Source organism: Stegodyphus dumicola, chromosome 11 (assembly GCF_044657685.1).
Source record: "Stegodyphus dumicola isolate Sdum_Otavi_A_Nest chromosome 11, ASM4465768v1".
NCBI lineage: Eukaryota > Metazoa > Arthropoda > Arachnida > Araneae > Eresidae > Stegodyphus > Stegodyphus dumicola.
The window spans coordinates 90,784,150-90,805,299 of NC_140778.1; the positions used below are offsets into that span (position 1 = coordinate 90,784,150).

General features: G+C 34.7%; 1 protein-coding gene and 1 long non-coding RNA gene across 3 annotated transcripts in view; both read left to right on the forward strand.

Moving 5' to 3' along the window:
- Positions 1–21,150, forward strand: part of LOC146994200 (uncharacterized) — a 395,818-nt gene that overhangs the window by 197,563 nt on the left and 177,105 nt on the right. The gene's annotated exons all lie outside the window — the stretch shown is intronic.
- LOC118204208 (neprilysin-2-like) overlaps positions 1–21,150 on the forward strand; it is a 93,202-nt gene that overhangs the window by 9,741 nt on the left and 62,311 nt on the right. For both annotated transcript variants that reach the window (XM_085826470.1, XM_085826471.1), the window contains exons 3-4: positions 9,398–9,559; positions 16,429–16,512. In XM_085826470.1, the coding sequence (XP_085682596.1) occupies positions 9,398–9,559; positions 16,429–16,512 (246 nt within the window). The remainder of the gene's footprint in view (positions 1–9,397; positions 9,560–16,428; positions 16,513–21,150) is intronic.

Consider the following 21,150-nt stretch of genomic DNA (forward strand, 5'->3'; position numbering starts at 1 on the left):
TGTTTGCCAGTTGTTCTTTATTTATTTATTCTTTATTTCATTTAGCAAGTTCCTGATCTACAAATTTGAAATCGCTGTCTATAGAAAAACGACATAAAAGGTTTAAACCTGAAAATGATTTTGATAACATTTATATCAGCATTTTTAAATAGCATTTGGTCTTCGCTCTTACAATTAATAAAGATGCCTTTTCTTAAAAAAATTGCGTGGCATGTCAGTTATTTTTCGACAAATATATAATTCTGTTAACATATGTTTAGTCTTAAAATGCAAGCTATCATGGAAACTCATATATAAAGCGTATGTTCAGAGAGCTGTGCATTCCTAAAAACTAGGAAAGCACTTTATGGTAGAGGAAATTTCCGAAATATTTTCTAACATTTTAGGTGATTTTCGGCGATAAGCCAAACAACAAATATATCAAACAATTTCTTATGTTTTTTAAAAACCCTTTCCTATATTTCAATATCTAAATAGTTTTAATGATTTCGGAAATGCCGAACGATTTTTTATTAAATTTAAAACCTGTTACATGACAATAAACCTGTAGCAATCTCGAGAGCCACTCAGTGCTCGGAAATTTGAAAGAGTCGGCATTCTTAAACCTAACGTATGAGAGTTCTTTTGTGCTAGTGGTAAAGAATTCTGCTCCTATGAAACAGACCTAAGTTCTGTTCTTCAAGGACAAAGCGGTCCCTTGCACCGCATTTTTGATTTTGACCGATCGATAAGCAAAGCCCAACTTAAAACACCGAAACGGTTGAACAACGGCGATCCATAAATCAACTTTTTATACATGATCTTCACAATTAAGGACCCGGTGAACTATACGCACATTTCCGCACTGAGGGCAAATGACGAAATACGGCCATGAACAAAGCCGCACTTAAAACACCGAAACGGTTGAATAACGGCGAACCATAAATCAAATTTTCATACATGATCTCCACAGTTGCGACCCGGAGAACTACACGAACATTTGCGCACTGAGGGCAAATGACGAAATGCATCACACACGCTCCACTCCACAGCCTAACGTCAACACAAGCGCTAACAGACTGGGATTTCTTAACCAAAGAATATGTATTGTTAAGAAGGAAAACTTCTCCTCAACAGGAATGGCTCCTTTCCAAAGTAGAGGGAAACACTGCGCATGCGCGAAGTATCTGTCGCCAAAACGCGAAAGCTCGAAGCCGGCGTCGAAGTTCGAAGGTCACATTTATCAACAGTTCATAAAACGAACATCGTTTTAAATTTCTTTAAACTTTAAAGGAAAAGAAAAAAAATTTTCTCGCAAGTAAACTAATTAATGGATTAGTTATTTTGACAAAAAGAGTACAAAAATCCGAGTTTAAATTATCGCGAAACGTCAAAGAAAAAACATTTTGTCAGAGAACGTTTCTTCTTAGCACGTGTTCCTCAACTCCCTATACACATGGGGGAGGGGGAAATTCTCGCCGCCAAGTTCTGTCGCCAAATTCCTTGGAAAATTTTCCTTCCGCTTTCCAGTGGCGTAATAACAAACTGGTTTACATTACGTGTATGGAACCTTTCCTTCTTTACATAGATGTTCTTTATCTCAACCACGCTCCACCATGCATCAACGGACCAACAGAGCACGTTCACATACCGCAGCCATAACCGTCAAACCAAAACGATCAATTCCATTAATGCTGCGTTCACAACCTAGCCAACAACACAGGCTCATTTCACAACGACCACTCGAATCTCCTCACATCAGAAATGCTTAGGAGTGGAGTGTGTAGCGATCTCGAGAACCAATCAACGCTCGCAAATTTGAAAGAGTCGGAAACCATGAACCTAATGCACAGGAACTCTTTTGCGCTAGTGGTGGAGAATTCCACTCGGATGAAAGGGTCTCACATACAAATTAATCACTCTGGGCTTCCCAGATTACATCATAAACATCATTAATTCCTATCTGTATGATAGAAAATTTGTCGTTCGTTATAAACAAGCATACTCTACACGCAGCGAAACCCTTGCAAGGCTTGCCTCAAGGGAGCTTACTCTCACCTACCCTTTTTTCAATTTATACAAACGACATTCCACACCACCCCATCACTACACTAGCATTATACGCAGACGACACTGTAATACTCCATCAAAACGCGTCTATGGCCGCAGTAGTTCAAACATTACAGGAACACTTCCATGCGCTAGGGTTCTGGATGGTGAAATGGAAAATTAAAACAAACGTGGAGAAGTCCGAGGCTGTTTACTTCACGCAAAAAGTCAATATTGATTTGAATGCCACTCTGAATATGTACAACCAAAATATTCCCTGGGCCAAGCAGGTCAAATACCTTGGTGTTATTTTAGACCAAAAACTCACAATGGCCCCACACTTTACATATACCTTAAATAAATTTCGGGGTACTAAAGCTTTACTCAACTCCCCTAATTTCCCGAAATTATTCTGGTTTATGGGTAGACAATAAAGTTTTAGTGTATAAATCCATTTTGCGTCCCATCATTACATACGTCTGTCCTGTCTGGGGGTATATTTGTGATAGGAGAATGCTAAAAATTCAACAGATGCAGAATGTCACCCTAAGACAAATGGCAAACTGCCAATGGTTCATACGAAATGAGGCAATTCATAGAGAACTAGAGGTTAATAAAATCAGCATATGCATTGAAAAATTGCCAAAAAATTCTTTCGTAATATTGAAAAAGTTAATAACGTCTCAATTCCTGTTATGGACTACAATATTCAAGATAGAGCAAACAGGAAAAGACCAGGGGCAGTCTTGCTCCATTTAAAAAGTTAATAAACTCGATGTATTTTTCAATTTAAATTTTATATTCAAAATTGTTTCACATTTTATTTAATCTGCTCAATGTTGTTTTAGCCCTATAATTTTCTGAGTCCTGGATCTTTTTACGTTTTTGTTATCTTATTATTTCTATGTCTAAGAGTAACTTAAATCTTAGCAATTGTGTCGCCATCTAGTAGGCATTACCGTAAATATTTCTTCCATTACTTTAGTAAATTGTACAACTGTGTCGCTATCTAGTGGCTACTTGTCTACTCAGTTTTTAACTCACCTCCGCAGTTTAACAAAGCCCACCCAATCTGTGCCTGATTTGCTAGAAATTCGTTGCTTGCCTTCCAGGTTTCGTATTGGACGGCGTTACTCCTGAACCAGCCAGCTCCACCCTTCGATCCTATTCGGAAACTGTTTTCACCTGTTATTACCATATTTAGATCTCTAAGACCATGCACACAATATCCATGCCAGTTTGCTGATTCTCTTAACCGACTTTGCTTGACAGAGTGACTACTTGAAAGATGATATACGAAGACTATTCAATCCAATGCACTGAGATCTTACCCTCAGCTCGGTTTTACAACTACGTTAGGTCAAAGAAAAGTTATGCGCGGTGGAAACGATGTTAAATTCAGGATGAGGCTTTTGCCCAGGCGCCTGTCACTAAGTGACTTTCACTCGGATGAAACAGACCCAGGTTCTGTCTTTCAAGGTACACACGATCTACTGCACCGCTTCTCTGATTTCGACACATCGATGACGCCACTAGCAAACTCCAACTTAAAGCACCGAAAGCGTCAAATAACCATAAATCAAACTTGTTTCGTGGTTTGCCACAGACCTTACGTCAAAGGAGAAAATATACAACTGTGCAATTTATCAAAGTATATTTGAATGGAATTTTTTTGTCGTTTAAATGTGGCGCTGGAGTGGAATGATTTATAAATGTAGATATCAAACTTAAAATATGAATGAAGCCGTGAAACGTCACCTCGTATCATGGTCGCTGCCATAAGCGGACTTTGTTTGCATTCTAATCGGCGTTGTTTGCATGTTAATTATTCTACATTGAACTTTTTGTGAGTCTCTTGATACTCAAAATCTTTTCTATATAGTATAAAGTAAAATCACAAGGACTGCAAATCACTTTTAAAAATTTATTAAAATCTAAATACGTGTAAATGTGTACATGAAAATATGTATAACACAGATGTATACATTGTAAAACCTGGAAGATCACTGGAAGTTTCCTAGCTATTTTATGCCCCAAACACTTTAACACTTTTCTGACATTGATATTTGCTTCCAAATTCAGTGTAATTTTATTTAACAATACGTTTCGTAGTCTTACCCGCATGCTGTATGGCGGCCATGATAAAAATGACGTCCCGTTGCTAACATTTCCTTGCCTTCAATTTTGTGACGTCATGCTTACGCCAGCTATTCTAACAACCTCCATGAAAATTACAGTAACACTGATGCCATATTACTTACTATAATATCACAGAAGCTATTAGTAAAATTGTAGATAAAACGAAGTTTTAACAAAACAATGAACATTAAGCATGTGAATACATTTTACGATTGAGGCAAACACTACCTAAATTTACAAAAGCTGATATAGTGTGATTCTAAAGATATAAATGCATATAACAATTGCAACACGCGGTGCTAAAACTTGCAAAATCTGGTACAAAGCGATGTAAACAGAGCATGGAGGTTAGAATAGATGGAGTAAGCATGACGTCACAAAACTGAAGCCAAGGAAATGTTAGCAAAGTGACGCTGAAACTTATCAACTCCGCCATACAGCGTACAGTAAAGACTACGAAAAATTACACTGAAAGCAAATATCAACGCCCACAGGCTCAGAAAAAGTGCTTTTAGGCATAATCTGCATACAATACTATTGAAACTTCGACTGATCTTCCGGGTTTTACCATTTATATATTTGTGTTAGAGCTACAATTTAGACATTTTCATGCATCTACATTTTATTAAATTTGAATAAGTCACTTGCGATCCTTGCGATAGTGTTAAAAGTAGAACGGGAGACTTATATACGTTCAATGATAAATAGCTAACATGTAAACAATGGCGATTTGAATGTAAACAAAAGCAACCAGAAGTCCGCTTATGGCAGCTGCCATGATAAGTGGTGACGTCATAATGTGAAGGATCATGGCTTTATTTTCATTGCACTGGACATAAGGAGAGGGCTTACACCATTTAAACTAACCTTCATATTACGCAGCAAGCAAAAATAACCGTTTTAGTAACTGAAGAGTAACAAATATTGGTAATAGGTAGAAAAAGTTGCCGGTGTAGAAGTTGAAAAATATCAGTGACAATTAAACAGCAGATAGAGATTTCTCTCATGAACAGTTTAAGTCCCCAAAATTATTTTCATCAATTTCAATTCGGCATTCTCCGTTCTTTTGATGGTGACTATTTTATTTAAATGAATTTGTTCGAAATACAAAAATAGCCCGTTTCAAAAATATCACGCAATAAATATCTCTTGAATGGTGGATGTAGATACAACGAAGTTAGTTGTTTGGTCTTTCTCTTTATCCGAAAAGGGACGTTAGTCCCGTATGGGATATTATTCTCGAAGCGATAATTTGCGTTTAATCACCATAAACGGCCTTTCAGTTTTCAAATTGTTGCTACCAAATATTATCATCGTCTGTTATATTTAAAGAAATTAAATAATGAAGAATCTGCAGGAATGCATGTATGTTTCTCGCATTGTGAAAAAACAACGGTACCTAGAGCCATCAAATTTTGAATAACATATTCTTCCACCCAAATATGAGCACTTGGATGTCCAAATTTGGAATTTGAAATTTGTTTTATTGTCTATTTCATATTTTGTAAAACTCTAACGAATTTTTGATTAACAAACTCAACGATTTCAAAGCGAACAATGGCAACAATGTATGGAAAAAACGTTTTCATCTCCAGCGCGCAAGACTGCCTGTCGTAAATTTTAAAAATATGCTGTTTTTAAACATTTTGTGATTTTGTTGTTGAATTGAATTTTATGTGGCTTAAGCAACAAGAACGTGATATTTAATAAATGAAGTAAACACACAAAACGTTAATAATAAAAAGACAAAAAAAAATGTAAAGCAATCTTAGTATGAAAACTAAACATTGATATAATGAACTGAGAAAAAATAATGAGAAATAATGAACTGAGAAATGACTGGGAAAAAAAAAAAAAAAACAGAAATATGTACCTTAACACTTTAACGTTGCTTCGAGAATTCTAAATTTATACTGTTATGCTGCTCGTAAAATTTTTGTAATTTTGCCATTGAATTGCGTATGGTTTTTGTGCGAAGAAAATGATGCTTAATAATAAAGATAATGAGTAAAAAAAATAGCTTAGTAGGAGTGAGTGTGACAGCAGACTGGTAGACTGATAGCTCAGCAAGAGCGCATAAAACCTTACCAAACCCTTTTGGGCGACTGTTAACTGAAAGGTTTCAGATTTTTGTAGCATTATTTTTTTTCCCGCAAGATTTATACGCATCATCTCCACTCAGTGTTAATTTCAATACATCATTATTCCATATCAAGCTGTCTTATGTCTTAGGCATCTTAGGTCCTCGGGCGCGAAATTTAAACCCAAACACTTTAATTTTTCAAATTATCAATAATTAGTAAAATCATGTTGCTAAAGTACAATGGTTACAGGGAACTATAAGCGTGTAGGATATATTGAAACAGTAAGTTATGGCATGAAATGATATAATACATTGTAAAGTGTAAAATTTTATAAAAAGTATCGGTTGGGAGAAAAATTATGGAACACTGGAGTATATAAAAATTTCATTGTTAAAACTTATTTGAAGCTCATGTTATTAATGTTGCATGATTAAATTATTTAAAAGTGAATATCTGAAGTTGTCAATCAGTTTAGTTCAGAATTCAGCATTTTGCTTTAAGATTCAGTTTTCTAGTCTTGCTGAAATAACTAAGTAGAAAAAAATACTAGTGTCGAACTTCAAAGGTTTAGGTGGCGCGTTAAAAGCACATTCATATTTCCCTTTATGATTTCACAAATAAGGTCCAAAAAATTGGGTACTCTTCTGTTACCGGAACTATAATCGGCGCCAAATGTTTTGCAAAACTCGCCAAGAGATTGGTTCATGTGAATTCGCCAATATTTACTTTTAAATTCGTTACAATGTTTACTTTTTAAAAAAGTAAAAGAATGTTTTTTAAAATGTCGCAACGAGAATACAAATTCTAAAGATATAACGTTAACTTGTGCTATTATTATTATTATTATTGTGTTTATTATGGATACGAAATTTTGAGACTTATCTAATAATGAAACATCTTCCATACAATTTCTTCAGGAACGAGGAATTGTTCAATCTGAAAGAAAGTGCACGAAAATGCAGAAAATGTAGCTGTACTTCAAGTCGGAGGAAGCAAAAAAATAAAGATGTGAAGATATGACTTGCCGAGGAAAAAAATAAAAATACTACTTTCTCAAAATTCGTTTGAAGAATCGAGAACCAGTTTCTTAATGGCTATTCGTTTCATTTATGCATGGTATTTAGAATCAACTTCCTTTGGGTTTGATAGGTATTAACTTGATATGAACTGTTGTACTGTTGTTGACTGAAACAGTTACATAAGGGAAGTCTGTGGCCATGCATTAATATCCAAACCGTCAGTTAAAATAGGCGGAAATGGTAACATTGTCGAAGTTGACGAAAGCCTGTTTTCAAGTTGAAAAAACAACTGCTATGACTACTATGACTAACCGCTATGCCAGAACTTTGTTCAAAGTTATTGAAGAAAATATTATTGACGGCATTATGAATACTGAGACTGCTACACTGAGAAATGATATGACGTCGAACAATTAACAAAGGCCGGATTTGAACTTTTCTGTGTTAATCGAAAATGCAGATTTTTCATTTCAGATATTGGCAAGCCGATATTGGCGATATACGCAAGCTGTTGGAATGTTAAGTGGCAGTGCGAAATGGCGAAATAAACGTCAACACAGCACTGACCGTTAACTGTTTGATTGAGTTTATGTGGCAACGAAAGCTTCCTAAATCGCAAATGCTTCCAGTTATTTTAAATGCTCCAGAATCACAATGCATAAAAACATTACTAAAATCCTCATTCAGCACAGTCAAAGCCTTAAGAGGGTCTCTAATAACCATAGATCACAAATACCTATCTTCCGAAGCAACTTTATAAATTCCGCTGCAAATTTTAATATTCTATAGACATTTTTGGCTAGGCCCAAGGACAAGAGAATGCTCCACCAATTGAATACGAATAATGATAGTCACATAACAGGCGGTACAGCAACTCAACTGGTGGTAAATAAGTAAGTTATTTATGACATGCGCAGATTCATGACTAGGAGTTAATCCCAGTTCGTTATCCGAATTTTGTTTTTTTCGATTTTCTTGGGAAGTTGTTTAACTTAAAGTAAATTTTTTTAATTTTACGAATACTGTTATTTTTCTACCTTGGATTTTTATTCAACTTTATTCAATTAATAGTACCATAAAGGTTTTAGAGTTATTTTCTGCTTCGAGAGATCTCGGCTTTTAACGATATCTGAATCCGGTTCTGATAACAGAATAGTACAGCATGTGGTTTGTTTAATTTCAATTTTTCACTTTTCTGTTATTTCGTTTTGTGATTTTTTTCCTTAATAAATATACATGAGTATCTTTAACAAACATTTTAAACTATTTTTTAAGATCATTATGTGATCAAATAACTGTACAGTCATAAATGTTAGATTCAAATCAAAATATAATTCAAAGCTAGTTACCTGGATTTCCTTTTTTTCTTTTTTTTAAATGCTTATCTCGCTACCCCAGCCATCACTCTCCAAAATCCTCACAAGCCATTTTTGTCTAATGTAAATTTCAGCACAGCATTAGGCCATTTCAAGCATACCAAATTAAAACCTGCCTAATCATCTTTGTAAGCACATTTTAAAATCAAACACTATAGTGCCATTTTTCTTTTCGAAGTATGTATAATTAATAAAATCTTCCTGCACGAAGCAAAGTTATTATGAGAAATAATAAGGGTATAAAACTCGTTGGGCATACGAATTATGATATTACATAAAATAATCTTGCAGATAGTAAATTTTGTATAGAAGCACCAGGTAAGATTAAGATCTTGAGTGTTTGCATATGTAATAATTACATTATTAAAAATTATTAAAGTCTACATTATTCATATAAATGTGCATAAAAACGGTTAAAATGGCTAAGCTATTTAAATATGAAGCTTTGAGCGTAAGTCAGTTTACAGTAGAATTTGATGTTGTGCATTGACACTAGGTTTTCTTGTCTCCTTAAAGCTGATATGCTCTGTTTCTGTGGTTCATGTAGTCTGTCATTGCGATTATCGACAATTTCTGGCGTCTTCAGAGTTTTCTGCCTTTCTTCCATTACAAAGGGAAATTTTTAACAATGCTTTCAGAAATATGGTCTCAAATTCTGGCATCGAGTTAATCAATAATTGTAAGCCAATTACTATTATTTTAGATTCTGAGATCAAACTATACTTATAGATGTGTTTTTTTTACCTTCCAGCTGTCCACATCTTATCCAATTTAGATGAGACTGAAAAGCCTTGCGACAATTTCTATCAATTCGCCTGCGGTGGTTGGGAGGCCAAGCAAATCATTCCTGAGGATAAAAATTATATCTCATCTTTTTCTAAAGCTGAAAATGGTATTCTTCTCAAACTCAAATGTAAGTATATGAATTTTAATTTTTGGAGGATAACGTCTTTGGAGAAGTGGTCAGCATTAACATTGAGTTAACGGTGCTCATCAAAATCTGAAGACTTTTAAATATTTTCTAAAAACAGAGAACCACTTTTAAATATTTTCTAAAAACAGAGAACCACGTTATACCTTTACTGAAAAAGATTAACTTCCTTTTCAGAAGTAAAGCTCAGAAGGACGACTGAGAAAAATGTCATAAATGTCATACAAGTGTATACAAATGCAATCAATACAGTCATATACTGAGAATGACATTTCAGGGCAAATAAACTCATTTTGAGAAGGTCCACCACACTGCTGTGCCTAACGCGTTGTTTTCATAAGACAGGCTGAGAAGTTATATCATTGCTATGATATCTACACATTTCCGGATATACAACTGTCAATAATGATGAGTAGTTGAAAACATTACAAAAGATAAACCTACCGAACTTTTATATGCGATCACCTAGGATCCTGGGGTACGATTCACACTCGAAATAAAATATACTGTTGTGCTACTTAAAGTTTTATACTCGATGTGACACAAAATAGGCAATCGGCAATAGTGTTTTCAGATGTTAATTCATTTCAGTACATTGTAACGTATTTGCGTTGCTACGCTACCAACATAAGTCCACTAAGAAATGTAAATTACCGCAGACGATTATCCGCAAAGAATATCCGTAGACGATGCGAGCGCTTAAAAATGTTTTTCAGTTATTCTGTAAGTTTTGACTAATAAAGTTGCTTGTTCGTTCAAAAATGGCGAGAGTTCTTTAAAACTTCATTACAGACGTGTACAAGAATCAATATCTGGTGGCAGCGGTGGGATTCTAACCCACGCCTCACTGAGAGTACTTGAATCATTTCATTCTAATATTACAACATACAGAAATATGTGGCATTCATGTTGATAAATAGGTCGAAAACATTGAATTACTTATCAGTTCAGTGTTCGACAGATTCAATCAGTTTTATTTGCCAGATGCTTCCTGTAAATATTAATCTTATCAAAAAATATCTTTCGATAGTATTTGTAGACCGAAGTTCAAAACAACATCTCATAAAACTACTCTTCCGGATGTTTTCAGTTCCCAGTTAATAGTGTTTCTTGATATTACATGGAAAACATTTTCCTTTTCTTATATTAGTTGAACATTTTGCATAAATTATATAGATGATTTTCGGCCTTATAAAAATATGCATTGATAGTTTCTTATTGATGCCTTTTTATTGACTAGAAAACTTCAGTACTACTCCATTTCGGGGGGCCATTGGCGACGATTAAAATTTTTTGCCAGATCAAACACAGAGCATAAAATAAGACAAAAATCTGAAATCTAGGTATTAACCTTGAGTTATTATTTTATTGAGGAGGCATAAAATTTTTAATAGTTTTCAACATGGAAGAAAAAATGTTAGTTTTATGCATCCGTCGGCACATAGACTCATACAAGTACGATTCGAGGTGTTGTCGAGCCGTGCTTCGATGCCGTTTGTTGCGCCATTTTGCGCTTCCACACAGACCGTTTGGTTGTCATATCCACTTTCTGGATCAACAAAGTGAAATTTGTGGTTCACAGTGCAATGCTCGAAGCTGGCATCTCGCAGTTCATCTGATTTATAATGCCTACCAATAATCCGTGTAAATAGTTGTCTCTTCTGTATTTTCCTTATAACAGCCAATAAAGTTTTCACCGATCGATTAAGAACTGGGGAAAAAAAGCATAATTTAGACTCTCTGCACAATTGGTCGAATACCCATTGGTGTGGAACAAACCGCCTAACTTTGCTCTCTTTCCTTGAGAAACGGGTACTCTTTTGTTATCGGGAGCGGATTTAAAAATGAATGTATGCACATGTGTATATATTATACGTACATGTACGTGCATGCGTATGCACACACCTCATACATATGCACGTACATGAACACATATATCCATATATACATGCATAACATATATAAATTTCTGAATACGGTCCCAATCACAAAAAAGTATCGTGAAAAGGCTTTCGTCTATTTCGACAACTTCTTCTTTGGCTTCGGCCGATTTTCGTTGTTGGCCGGGCTATTAACCCTTAGAAAGCCGAAGCCTTCTCTAACCTGTATGCTTAAAATACCGAAACGCCTATTCCAGTCCATTACCCGTCTCGTCCGTTTTCTCCCCTGACCGTCCATTAAGAGGTGTGAAGGTTTAAAATGGCATTCTTTCTACTTCATGATAAAAGAAGCTTCAATTAGCCTTTTAGGACAAATTTTCTGCAATAAACTGATAAAGCGCATTTGAGGAAACTACACCTGCTACTGCAGACCTTAGGGGGAGGAAAGGGAACAACATAGCGATGTCGGCCGTTTCGGGTGACTGTGGTCGTTTGAATGAAGGGCTGTCTCAGGAGTTTTGGTCTTCAAAGTATTAACCACTTCACCGGCGAGCAAAACTTCTATATTTTGTACCATTTTTCTCTTCCAAAGGTAAACATTTTGTGTCTGAAATTTAGCTCAGTTAACGAGAGAAATATTTCCTTCCCCCTTCCACTACCTGTGAGGTCTATTGAGAAATTCTATTGAAATGAACCTGAACCCCGTACTTGTCACACTCAAGGACGTCAGTGACAACCCCATAAAGGCGACCATCGAACACAAAAGCTGGTACCTCGTAGAGGAGATATTATCAGCTTTGACCACACTACCATTTAAGACCAAGCTATGTCGTCCCTGGAAATCTGTTTTTATAATTATTTTAAATATAGGAATAATTTTAAAGTGTAATATATCATACATCATTTTATAAATAATAAAACTATATTCGTACGAAATATTCCTAAATTAAAAATCTTACATAAAAATAAATAAAATATCTTAATATCTTATATAATATATATATATAAATGTGTGTGTGTGTATTCGGGGTAATGATGTGATGATAAAACGTGTTAAAAACTCGCATCCGTCTCATCTTATGCTATGCATTTTAGGAGTTTTCGATTTGCATCTGATAATTAGTAAGAAGAGTAAAATCGATTGAAAGTTATTCAAAAGCAAATGCCATTTTTGATTGTGAAATAAAAGCTTTGTTAATTAAAGCAAAAATCAGTATATTTGCTTATTTGAAATAGCTATAAATAATGTTTTGCTACTATTTTTCTTAATGTACTGTAATAAAACACGCTCGAATTACTTCTCATATATTTTCATACATTTAATTATTAGCCCAAAAGCGCTATTAATCTCATATCGGGATTTTTCGTCCTGTCACTTTAAATGTCTGAATCATTTTTAAATTGTTCCCACCAAGTATGTTATCGTCTTGCATTATTTTTAAAGAAATTAAATAATGAAGAATCTGCATGTATTGTGAAAAAATGATGGTAGGTACAACCGTCAAATTTTGAATAATGTAATTTTCATGCGAACATGTGCACCTGAAAGCACAAATTTTAATTTCGAATTTGTTTTATTATTTTTTCATATTTTGTAATACTTTAATTAATTATTAGTTAACAGTCTCAAAGATCGGAAAGCGAGCAGTGGCAACACTATTCCAAATAATTTTTTTATCTCCGACTCGCGAGACTGTTGCCATTCGGAAAAAAAAATAAGATATTTCTCTTTCATTATCAAATATTTTGTCATTTTGCTGCTGAATAGAATTTTATGTAGCGAAAGTTTATATTTAATAAATAAAATTCACTTACGAAAACTTAGTAATAAAAAGAAACAAAAAAGAAAAGTTCTCTAAGCCATCTTATTAAGAAAACTGAGGATTGGTATTATGAAATGAGAAAAAACTGAATAAAATAGAAAAATATATTGCAGCATTTAAAACTGAATCGGGAATTCAAAAAATAGGCTGCTTTTAAAAAAGTTGTGATTTTGCTGTTGAACTGTATGCGCGATGAAAGCGATACTTAATATTAAAGCTAAGAATACAAACAAAAATAGGTTAGCAGGAATGAGTGCAATAGAGACTAAGGACTCAGTGAGAGTGTTAAGATACGCTATCAAATCCGTTAGTTGACCGTTAAAATCTTAAAACTTTCAGATTTTTTTTTTAGCCCAAAAGGACTATTAGTCTCAGTTTTACCATCGCCATTGAAAATTTGCGTTGTGTCATTTTTCTGTCTGTATCACTTTTCAAATTGTTGCCACAAAATATGCTATCTCCCTGCATTATTTAAAGAAATTAAATAATGAAAAATCTGCATAGATTGTGAAAAAACGATGCTACACAGAGCTATGAAATTTTGAATAAAGTAATCCTTCACGCGAACATGTGCACCCGAAAGCACGAATTTTGAATTTCGAATTTGTTATTTTATTTTATTATTATCTTTTTTCATATTTCGTAAAACTCTAATTCATTTCCGACTAGCAAACTCAACGATTTGAAAACAGTGGCAACACAATTCGAAAAAATTATTAAAAAAAATTTTTTTTTATTATTATGGATACAAGAAGTAGTCATTTTAGTTCCCTCCCTACAAGTTTTCCAACTATTTTTTTTTTTTTTCTGAAATAATAACCAGAGAAGAATAAATTAAGATTTATTCTTTTCAAAAATAAGTTAAACTATTGACCAAAAAATGAAAACATCTCGTTTATTTTTGTGAGCCCACCAGCAACTGAGCGATAAACTCGCTGAAAACTGGTAGTTTGGTCTGGGGTTCGAATCCCTGCGGAGAGGCTGGCTGCATGGGCGCTTTCGTTGTTTTCCGATTTGTAACATGTATACGAGCCAGTTTCCCTTACAAAGGCCTCTACGAAGGCATCCCTCCTCTTATGCAGATAGCCCTCGAATGCTTTGCCGTATACATCTAAACCAAACCGAAATACTTTGGGGAATGAACAAAAAGAAGAATAAAAAAAAACTGATGTGAACACCACAAGACGACTTATTTACATCATACATATTTTTTCTGCGTTTCATTTAAACTTATTTTCTCGAATTATTCTAATTAACCGATCCCTCATGCAAGTTGAAAATGAGACGAAAAATAGCACTGAATATCCCGGGAAATTTTTGTCGTGCAGATGTCAAGCTTCTTGTAACTTTTTTTTTTTTCCATAACGAGTACAGAACTAGCCTAAATAGGCATGGGAACCTGAAGAACACGTTGAAAGATAGATTTCAATATTTATCCAAATAATTTTTTTTTCTTTTAATTTGACATTGTCAAAACATGCATATTTTCATCATTTATAATACTTTCAGAATTGGATATACATGACTACCACCAAAGATTGAGAAAATAAAATAAAAGCCGTGTAAAAACATTTAAGCTGGTAAGGGGCAGTATATATATATTTGGTACTGCCGATTTCAATAAAAAAGAGAAGTGCACAACTAGATGTTATAGCTGCCCAACATACAAAATTTCATTGTTATAGGACTAATCGTTTTTGAGTTATGCGAGATACATACATACGTATGTACGTACCATACAGATGTCAGGAAAAAAAATCTATTTTGAATCTATTTTACTGTTTAACTACCCATTTAAGAAAAAATGACTTCTTTATTCTGTCCGTACGCACAGTTGGAAAAGGATTGTGAAAATGGATTTGGGAACGGGCAAAATGGATATTTCCGATGAAATATGAACCCCAAAAATTTTCGCGCTTATAAACTTCCTTTACTTCTCACAGTAATAAAATAAAACAAAAGCGAATACAATCACTTCAACTAAAAAACAGCCAAATAACATGAAAAAGTGGTACGTTTTCAAAGTGAATTCATTTCTCTACATTCAAAAAGTTAAAAAAAAATTCTTCAAGGAATCAAAATTAAAACAGAAAATATTTTATTTATACTAAGTTAATCATGAAGGGATAAGGGAATTATTTCTATGCGAAATTCTTATTACTTCAGAAAGAGTTCAGAGTATGCAGTGTATGTACTCAAAAAAAAAAAAAAAAAAAAAAAAAAAAAAAAAAAAAAAAAAGGACACGTTCGGATTTGAAAGGATAGCATTTAAAACCTTCAGACTTGTTTGTCAGTTAATGGGAAGGTGTGTGAATTGTTGTGCATCTCTCGAAATCTGTGTTAAGCGGAATTATTCCCTCGGAAAAAGGCGATCCCCCGTCGTTTGCTTTTCAGGTACAATCTGTGGAGTGAGTCTGGTCAATTAAGCCATCAATCACTTCTTTTCCTTTTCGACTGGTACTGAGGGGTAGGAAAAATAAGAAGCGTCGAATCTCTCTCGGGGGTCACGGTTCATGCCAAATTTCACCTCGACGATAGTCTGCCGTCGCTGACGGTTAAATAAACATTTCAAACTGACGATACTCTATCGGGGCAAACGGTGAAGTGGTTAATGTTGCTGTGCAACCCCCCGCATGTGACTGGTCCAATCAACAGTCATATTATGGTTTATCTTAAGATGTAATTCGCAAAATCCGGCTGATGTCATTTCCTGACATCAGAAAGACATGAACCTTGCAAGATCCTTTCCTGTGACGCCATTTCACGTCATTTGAACAACTCAGTTTCATTTCATGATCTTTCGAATCTATCTGTTTATTTCTGATGACTCCTCATTTTTGAAATAAATCAATTGTATACTTTTCATCCATGGAGAATTTCCAAATTGTAGAATCCAAGAGAATCGCCATAAAAAGTTCTTTAAATAAATATTTATTTCTTGCGAAAAAGAAATTAAACTCGTTAAATGAGTGAGTTAGAGCTCTTGAATTATGTCAGGCTTACTACAATTAATTAAACATCACTGTTGCCAATAACAGTTTGGCAATTTTTTACGGCCCCTCGAAATGAAATCGTACCAATTTCTTATAAAGAAAAAATAGAAATGCAGTCTCAGATAATATCTGTGGTTATTTATTTTTATTTTCAGTTCTCTTAGAGAAGCGCTTGACAGGAAATGAAACACATTTCATTCGCATGTTGAAAAAGACTTACGACTCGTGCATGAATCTAGGTAAGTTTAATTTTAAGCTTATCTTTTTATACTTTAGTTATAAGTTTTTAATACTTTAGTCATAAGTGAAGTTTAGTCATAAATTTTCAATCAATATGAAGTAATGTAATTCTTAAGAAACGTATGTTAAATTTAAATCAACTAATCTATAAAGTGAATGCTGTTTCATATGTTAAACATTTCTTTCCTAGTTTACCAAGATAAAGTCTGTTTACTTAAATTACACGCAAAATGCAGATGAAAACTAATACTGAAAATCGGAATACAATTCTTCATTCCCCAATTAGTTGCTGATTCACATTTCAATATGCAATGTGTCTTTTTACTTTCTTGTGCGAAGTAAAGGAAGTGCTGTAATCACGAAAAATTCCGGCTATCATGTTTCAGCAAAAATATCCATTTTGACCGCTATTGAATGCAATTTAACGATGTTTTTGCGCAATCTGTACGTAATGATAGAATAAAGGATTCTAATATTTCTCCAAACGGAATATAAAATTGATTTAAAATGGAAACAAAAGAGATTTTTTCTCGACGTCTGTACGTATCTATGTATGTGGCTCGCATAACTCCAAAATGAGTACCCTCAGAACAAGTTTTGTATATAGGACTGCTATAACACGTAGTTGTGCACCTCCCGTTTTAGTTGCAATCGACCGCACCAAAAGCATATATATATATATATATTCTGTTACTAGGTTCGGTGAACTCATTTTTTTTAGTTTTATATGTTGGTAAATTGTGCAGTTTTTCCTTTAAGAATTCTTGAGTCATGTTTTTATTTTCCGGTTAAGGTTTTCACGCCTTTAGTTAATTTGCGTGCAATAGTTGTAGAATTATCAGCAATTTAAAAGTTGTTTAAGTGCGGCTAAGTCTAATTTTTTTTTCTTAACCATAACAAGCATTATAAGGTATATCTCCCGCCTTCGTGGTGAAGTGGTTCTGCACACTGGGCCGGTATTCCAGAGGTCCGTGGTTCGGTTCCCGGCGAAGGCGTTGCTAATTTTTTAACTTGCCTGTTTCCGAAAAATCCTAATGTCTCTACACCATATTTGTTTACATTTGAAACTCAGCAGAATAGTGAATTATGTCAGTTTCTGTTACTTCAGTGTCTTTTTGCCGAGTAGAACCAAAAGCAAACTTCCAGGTTTATGCTCCAAAAAATCTGCCTTCTCGCCTGCTGGCCGAATTGCTTGTTTTTGTGTAGAAACTCTAATTTTAATTGTAACGTTATTTAAAGAATTTAACTGTATTTGTTTTTTATGTTTTTCTATATTTTTTAATTTTTAATGAAGTTATTTCGAGGATTTTATGTACTTTTGCCTTGCTTTAAAATGAGAAATGAATTAATTGAGTGAAAAATCTATCTCTAATGAAAGCCGAAGAAATTAGTTTAAATGAAGTGCAGCAAAAAACGCGTATAATTTAATATTTCGGACAAGGTAGTCATGTGGTGTCCGCATGACATTTTTTAATGTATATGTTACCGTGAAAGACCGAAACTGGAGAATGTCGACTTTCACCGGAGAATGTCAACATTCACCAAATACGTCGATGAAAGATCGAATATTTCTTTACATTCTTGTACATTCGGACCCTCACCGGTGTATGTCGACAATCACAGATATGCTCTGGTGTAGGTCGAAAAGAGAGGAGTATATGTACACGCTGCCATTCCAAAAGGAAGTGTTCCAGAAATAAATGCAGTTGTAAAAGCAAGGGCCTCTTGTGCTATTCAAAGTGTCATAATAGTTTAAGTTGTTGCAATAAATAAGATTTGAATCACATAATTTGTTAAGTTTATAACTTCTATTACTTTCTTTTCTCATTTTGAATGTAGTGTGTGTTTTAAATTCTTATTCTGAGTCTCAAGTGCGTCTTTTCGCGAATGAATTACGGAGAAGGAAATATAGCATTCTTATATGTTCAACATTCACCATTAGTACATGGTGAATGTCGACATTCACCGGTGTAAGTCAGAAATAAGAGTATTTGGAAAATATTTCCGACATACACCAAGCGACTATGTGAATGTTGACATTCACCGGTGAAAGTCGACATTCTCCAGATTTCGGTGTTTCACCGTAACATAGATAAACCTGAATTATTTCACTCACTGACAGCTGTGAAAGCAATACTACTAAGGAAATGCACACTTCGCTATATTTAGAACATGTTTTTTTAGGGAGATGGAAAATAATACGAATTGCTTTCAAAATATCAAACAAATCCTAATTGTATTTAAAGAGTCCTTGTCCCTTTGTCTATAAATCAACAGATTTGCTTCCTTTGAGGTTGTGTCTTATCTCGCTATATCAACCTATTTCATAGAAATTAATTAAAAAATATAAGTACAAAAATAACATAAAAATAAAAACGCAACAGAAATAAGAACAGACGAAAGCGTCGGATATATAATTGCATTTGTACCAAACATAAAATTTTCTGATCATCATTAATATTTTTTAAAGTGATTTATGGTTACTCCCTCAAACTACTATATACTCTGGCACCCAGATGGTGCAGGGATTAAGTGAAACTGACTGCCGTACCTATGGGGGAGGTTTGAATACCGGATAAGGCACGAATGTTTATAAGCGTATAGTGTTCTGTGCAGCATGAGACCGCCCAATTTATACGGCGAAAATCTTCTCGAGTGGTTTTGTAGTGGGTAAAGAGGAATGGGATACCCTTGAACCCTTCCTCCAAGTTGCTGTCTTTCAAAATTGTGATGGAACTGAGCAAAGCCGTACTGTCGCCTATATGCTGTTCGAGACTCAGGTTAACAGCAGACGCAGTTCTGTACTCCTTGCCAAGATAAAACTTGTGTGCTTGTTCTGATTAAGTCAAACAAGTGAGATTAATCACAACAACTATACACTCTGTGTAATGTTTTCCAAGTTCTTAAAAAAATTTTCTGATGTTTTGTACGTGAATTGAAAACAAATACTGTGAATTAAATATTGAGAAAGATATATCATACATTTTTAAAAACAAATATTGTGAACTTCACACTGTTACGTGGCTAAATAGAATGCATTGTCACATAGATGTTCGTTGACATTAAAGTCTCAGCGTGCTCCTCAAGGTACGTTGTATTCGAAACATTTCAGATCTATAGCCTTGTTTCTTAAAGCCTCTTAATAACAGGTCTTTCAGTACCGAACAGTTGCGTAAACGCGGAACTAGATGTATATTGAATTCATATGAATACATTCCATGAAAAGCCCTCCATAATCCTCCATAATAAACCATATAAAACCATCCATAATAAACCTTCCTCCATTTGATATCCTAGTTGGTAGAGGCCTCCGGGCATAACAAGAAGAAACAGCTTTCGAGAGGCTGCTTCAGTTAACACCAGTGCTTTTCACCACAGATATGGTAACTCAATTTCAGTGGTACCTCGACATACGAGTTTAAATTCGTTCCGTAAACTTGCTCGTATGTCAAATTGCTCGCATACCAAAGCAATTTTCCCCATTGAAATTAATGAAAATGCCATTAATCCGTTCCAGCTCCCAAAATACCACCTCAGTTGTTTTTGTTAAGTGTTTTTGAATAAGAAAAATGTATTTACAAGAAGAAACTTTATTTATAAATAACAAATATTTATTCTATAAAAACATAATTAAAAGAAAACATGAAGTGCTTACGGGAGAGCTTAATTTTCGTCATGCGTTGCTCATTTTCACCTGCAAATCGTTTAAAAAACTGTGCAAGGAGGTTTGTTTCTTCCTTCCTTTCAGGATATTGCGAAAATGAGTTAGGCAAGTTTCGTTGAACAACTCCGATGCACTACCAGTTGCAACTTTTTCGGGGTGATTTTTATCCACGAACTTTACAACTTTCTCCCACATTCCCAAGATCTCCTTTATATCTCTTGTAGGGATAACCTCCTCCATCTCTGGCTCCTCTTCAAAACTAGTTTTTCGTTGAACCACCGTATGCTTCTGCGAATGCAGATCGTGTAACTCCTCGGTTATCAGCTTCTGAGACTGTTCCTCGACGAGTTCGTTCACATCTCTTTCATCGACCTCCAGACCCATGGATTTTCCCAGAGAAACAATCTCCTCTACGACTGACACTTCGGGTTCCAATCGTTCGAAGGCCCTTTCAGCTACAGCCCCAGGCCACAGCTTTTTCTATGCAGAGGTTAAAGTTCATTAGGTTGTTTAGGTAGAAACAGTTAGATGCTGCACACGACGCCAAGAAGCGCGCGCATGTTGCGGTCGTGTGCAGCGGTGTAGTGTGCAATTCCTCGTATCTCAAATCTTGCTCTCATCTCAAAACAAAATATCGCTCGCTCGGCGGCTCGTATCTCAAAACACTCGTATATTAGGGCACTCGTATATCGAGGTACCACTGTAACATGCTCTGTGTCACACTTCGTCAGCTCTATACTTGGTGTTTACTTAAAAAATGTGTACTTAGAATCGCCCCTCTCACTTTATGCTGATTGCATACGGTCGAAATAGTTCTCACATAAAACTCCTATATGTTATTCAGATATCATCTTATCATTTGAATAACCTATCGAAAGAATGAAAAATTTTACTTCGTATGCAAATTGCTAAAGCTAGGTCCGGAGCTCAGGACTATCACTGCGTATTAGGAAAGATTCCACTTCTCAGATGC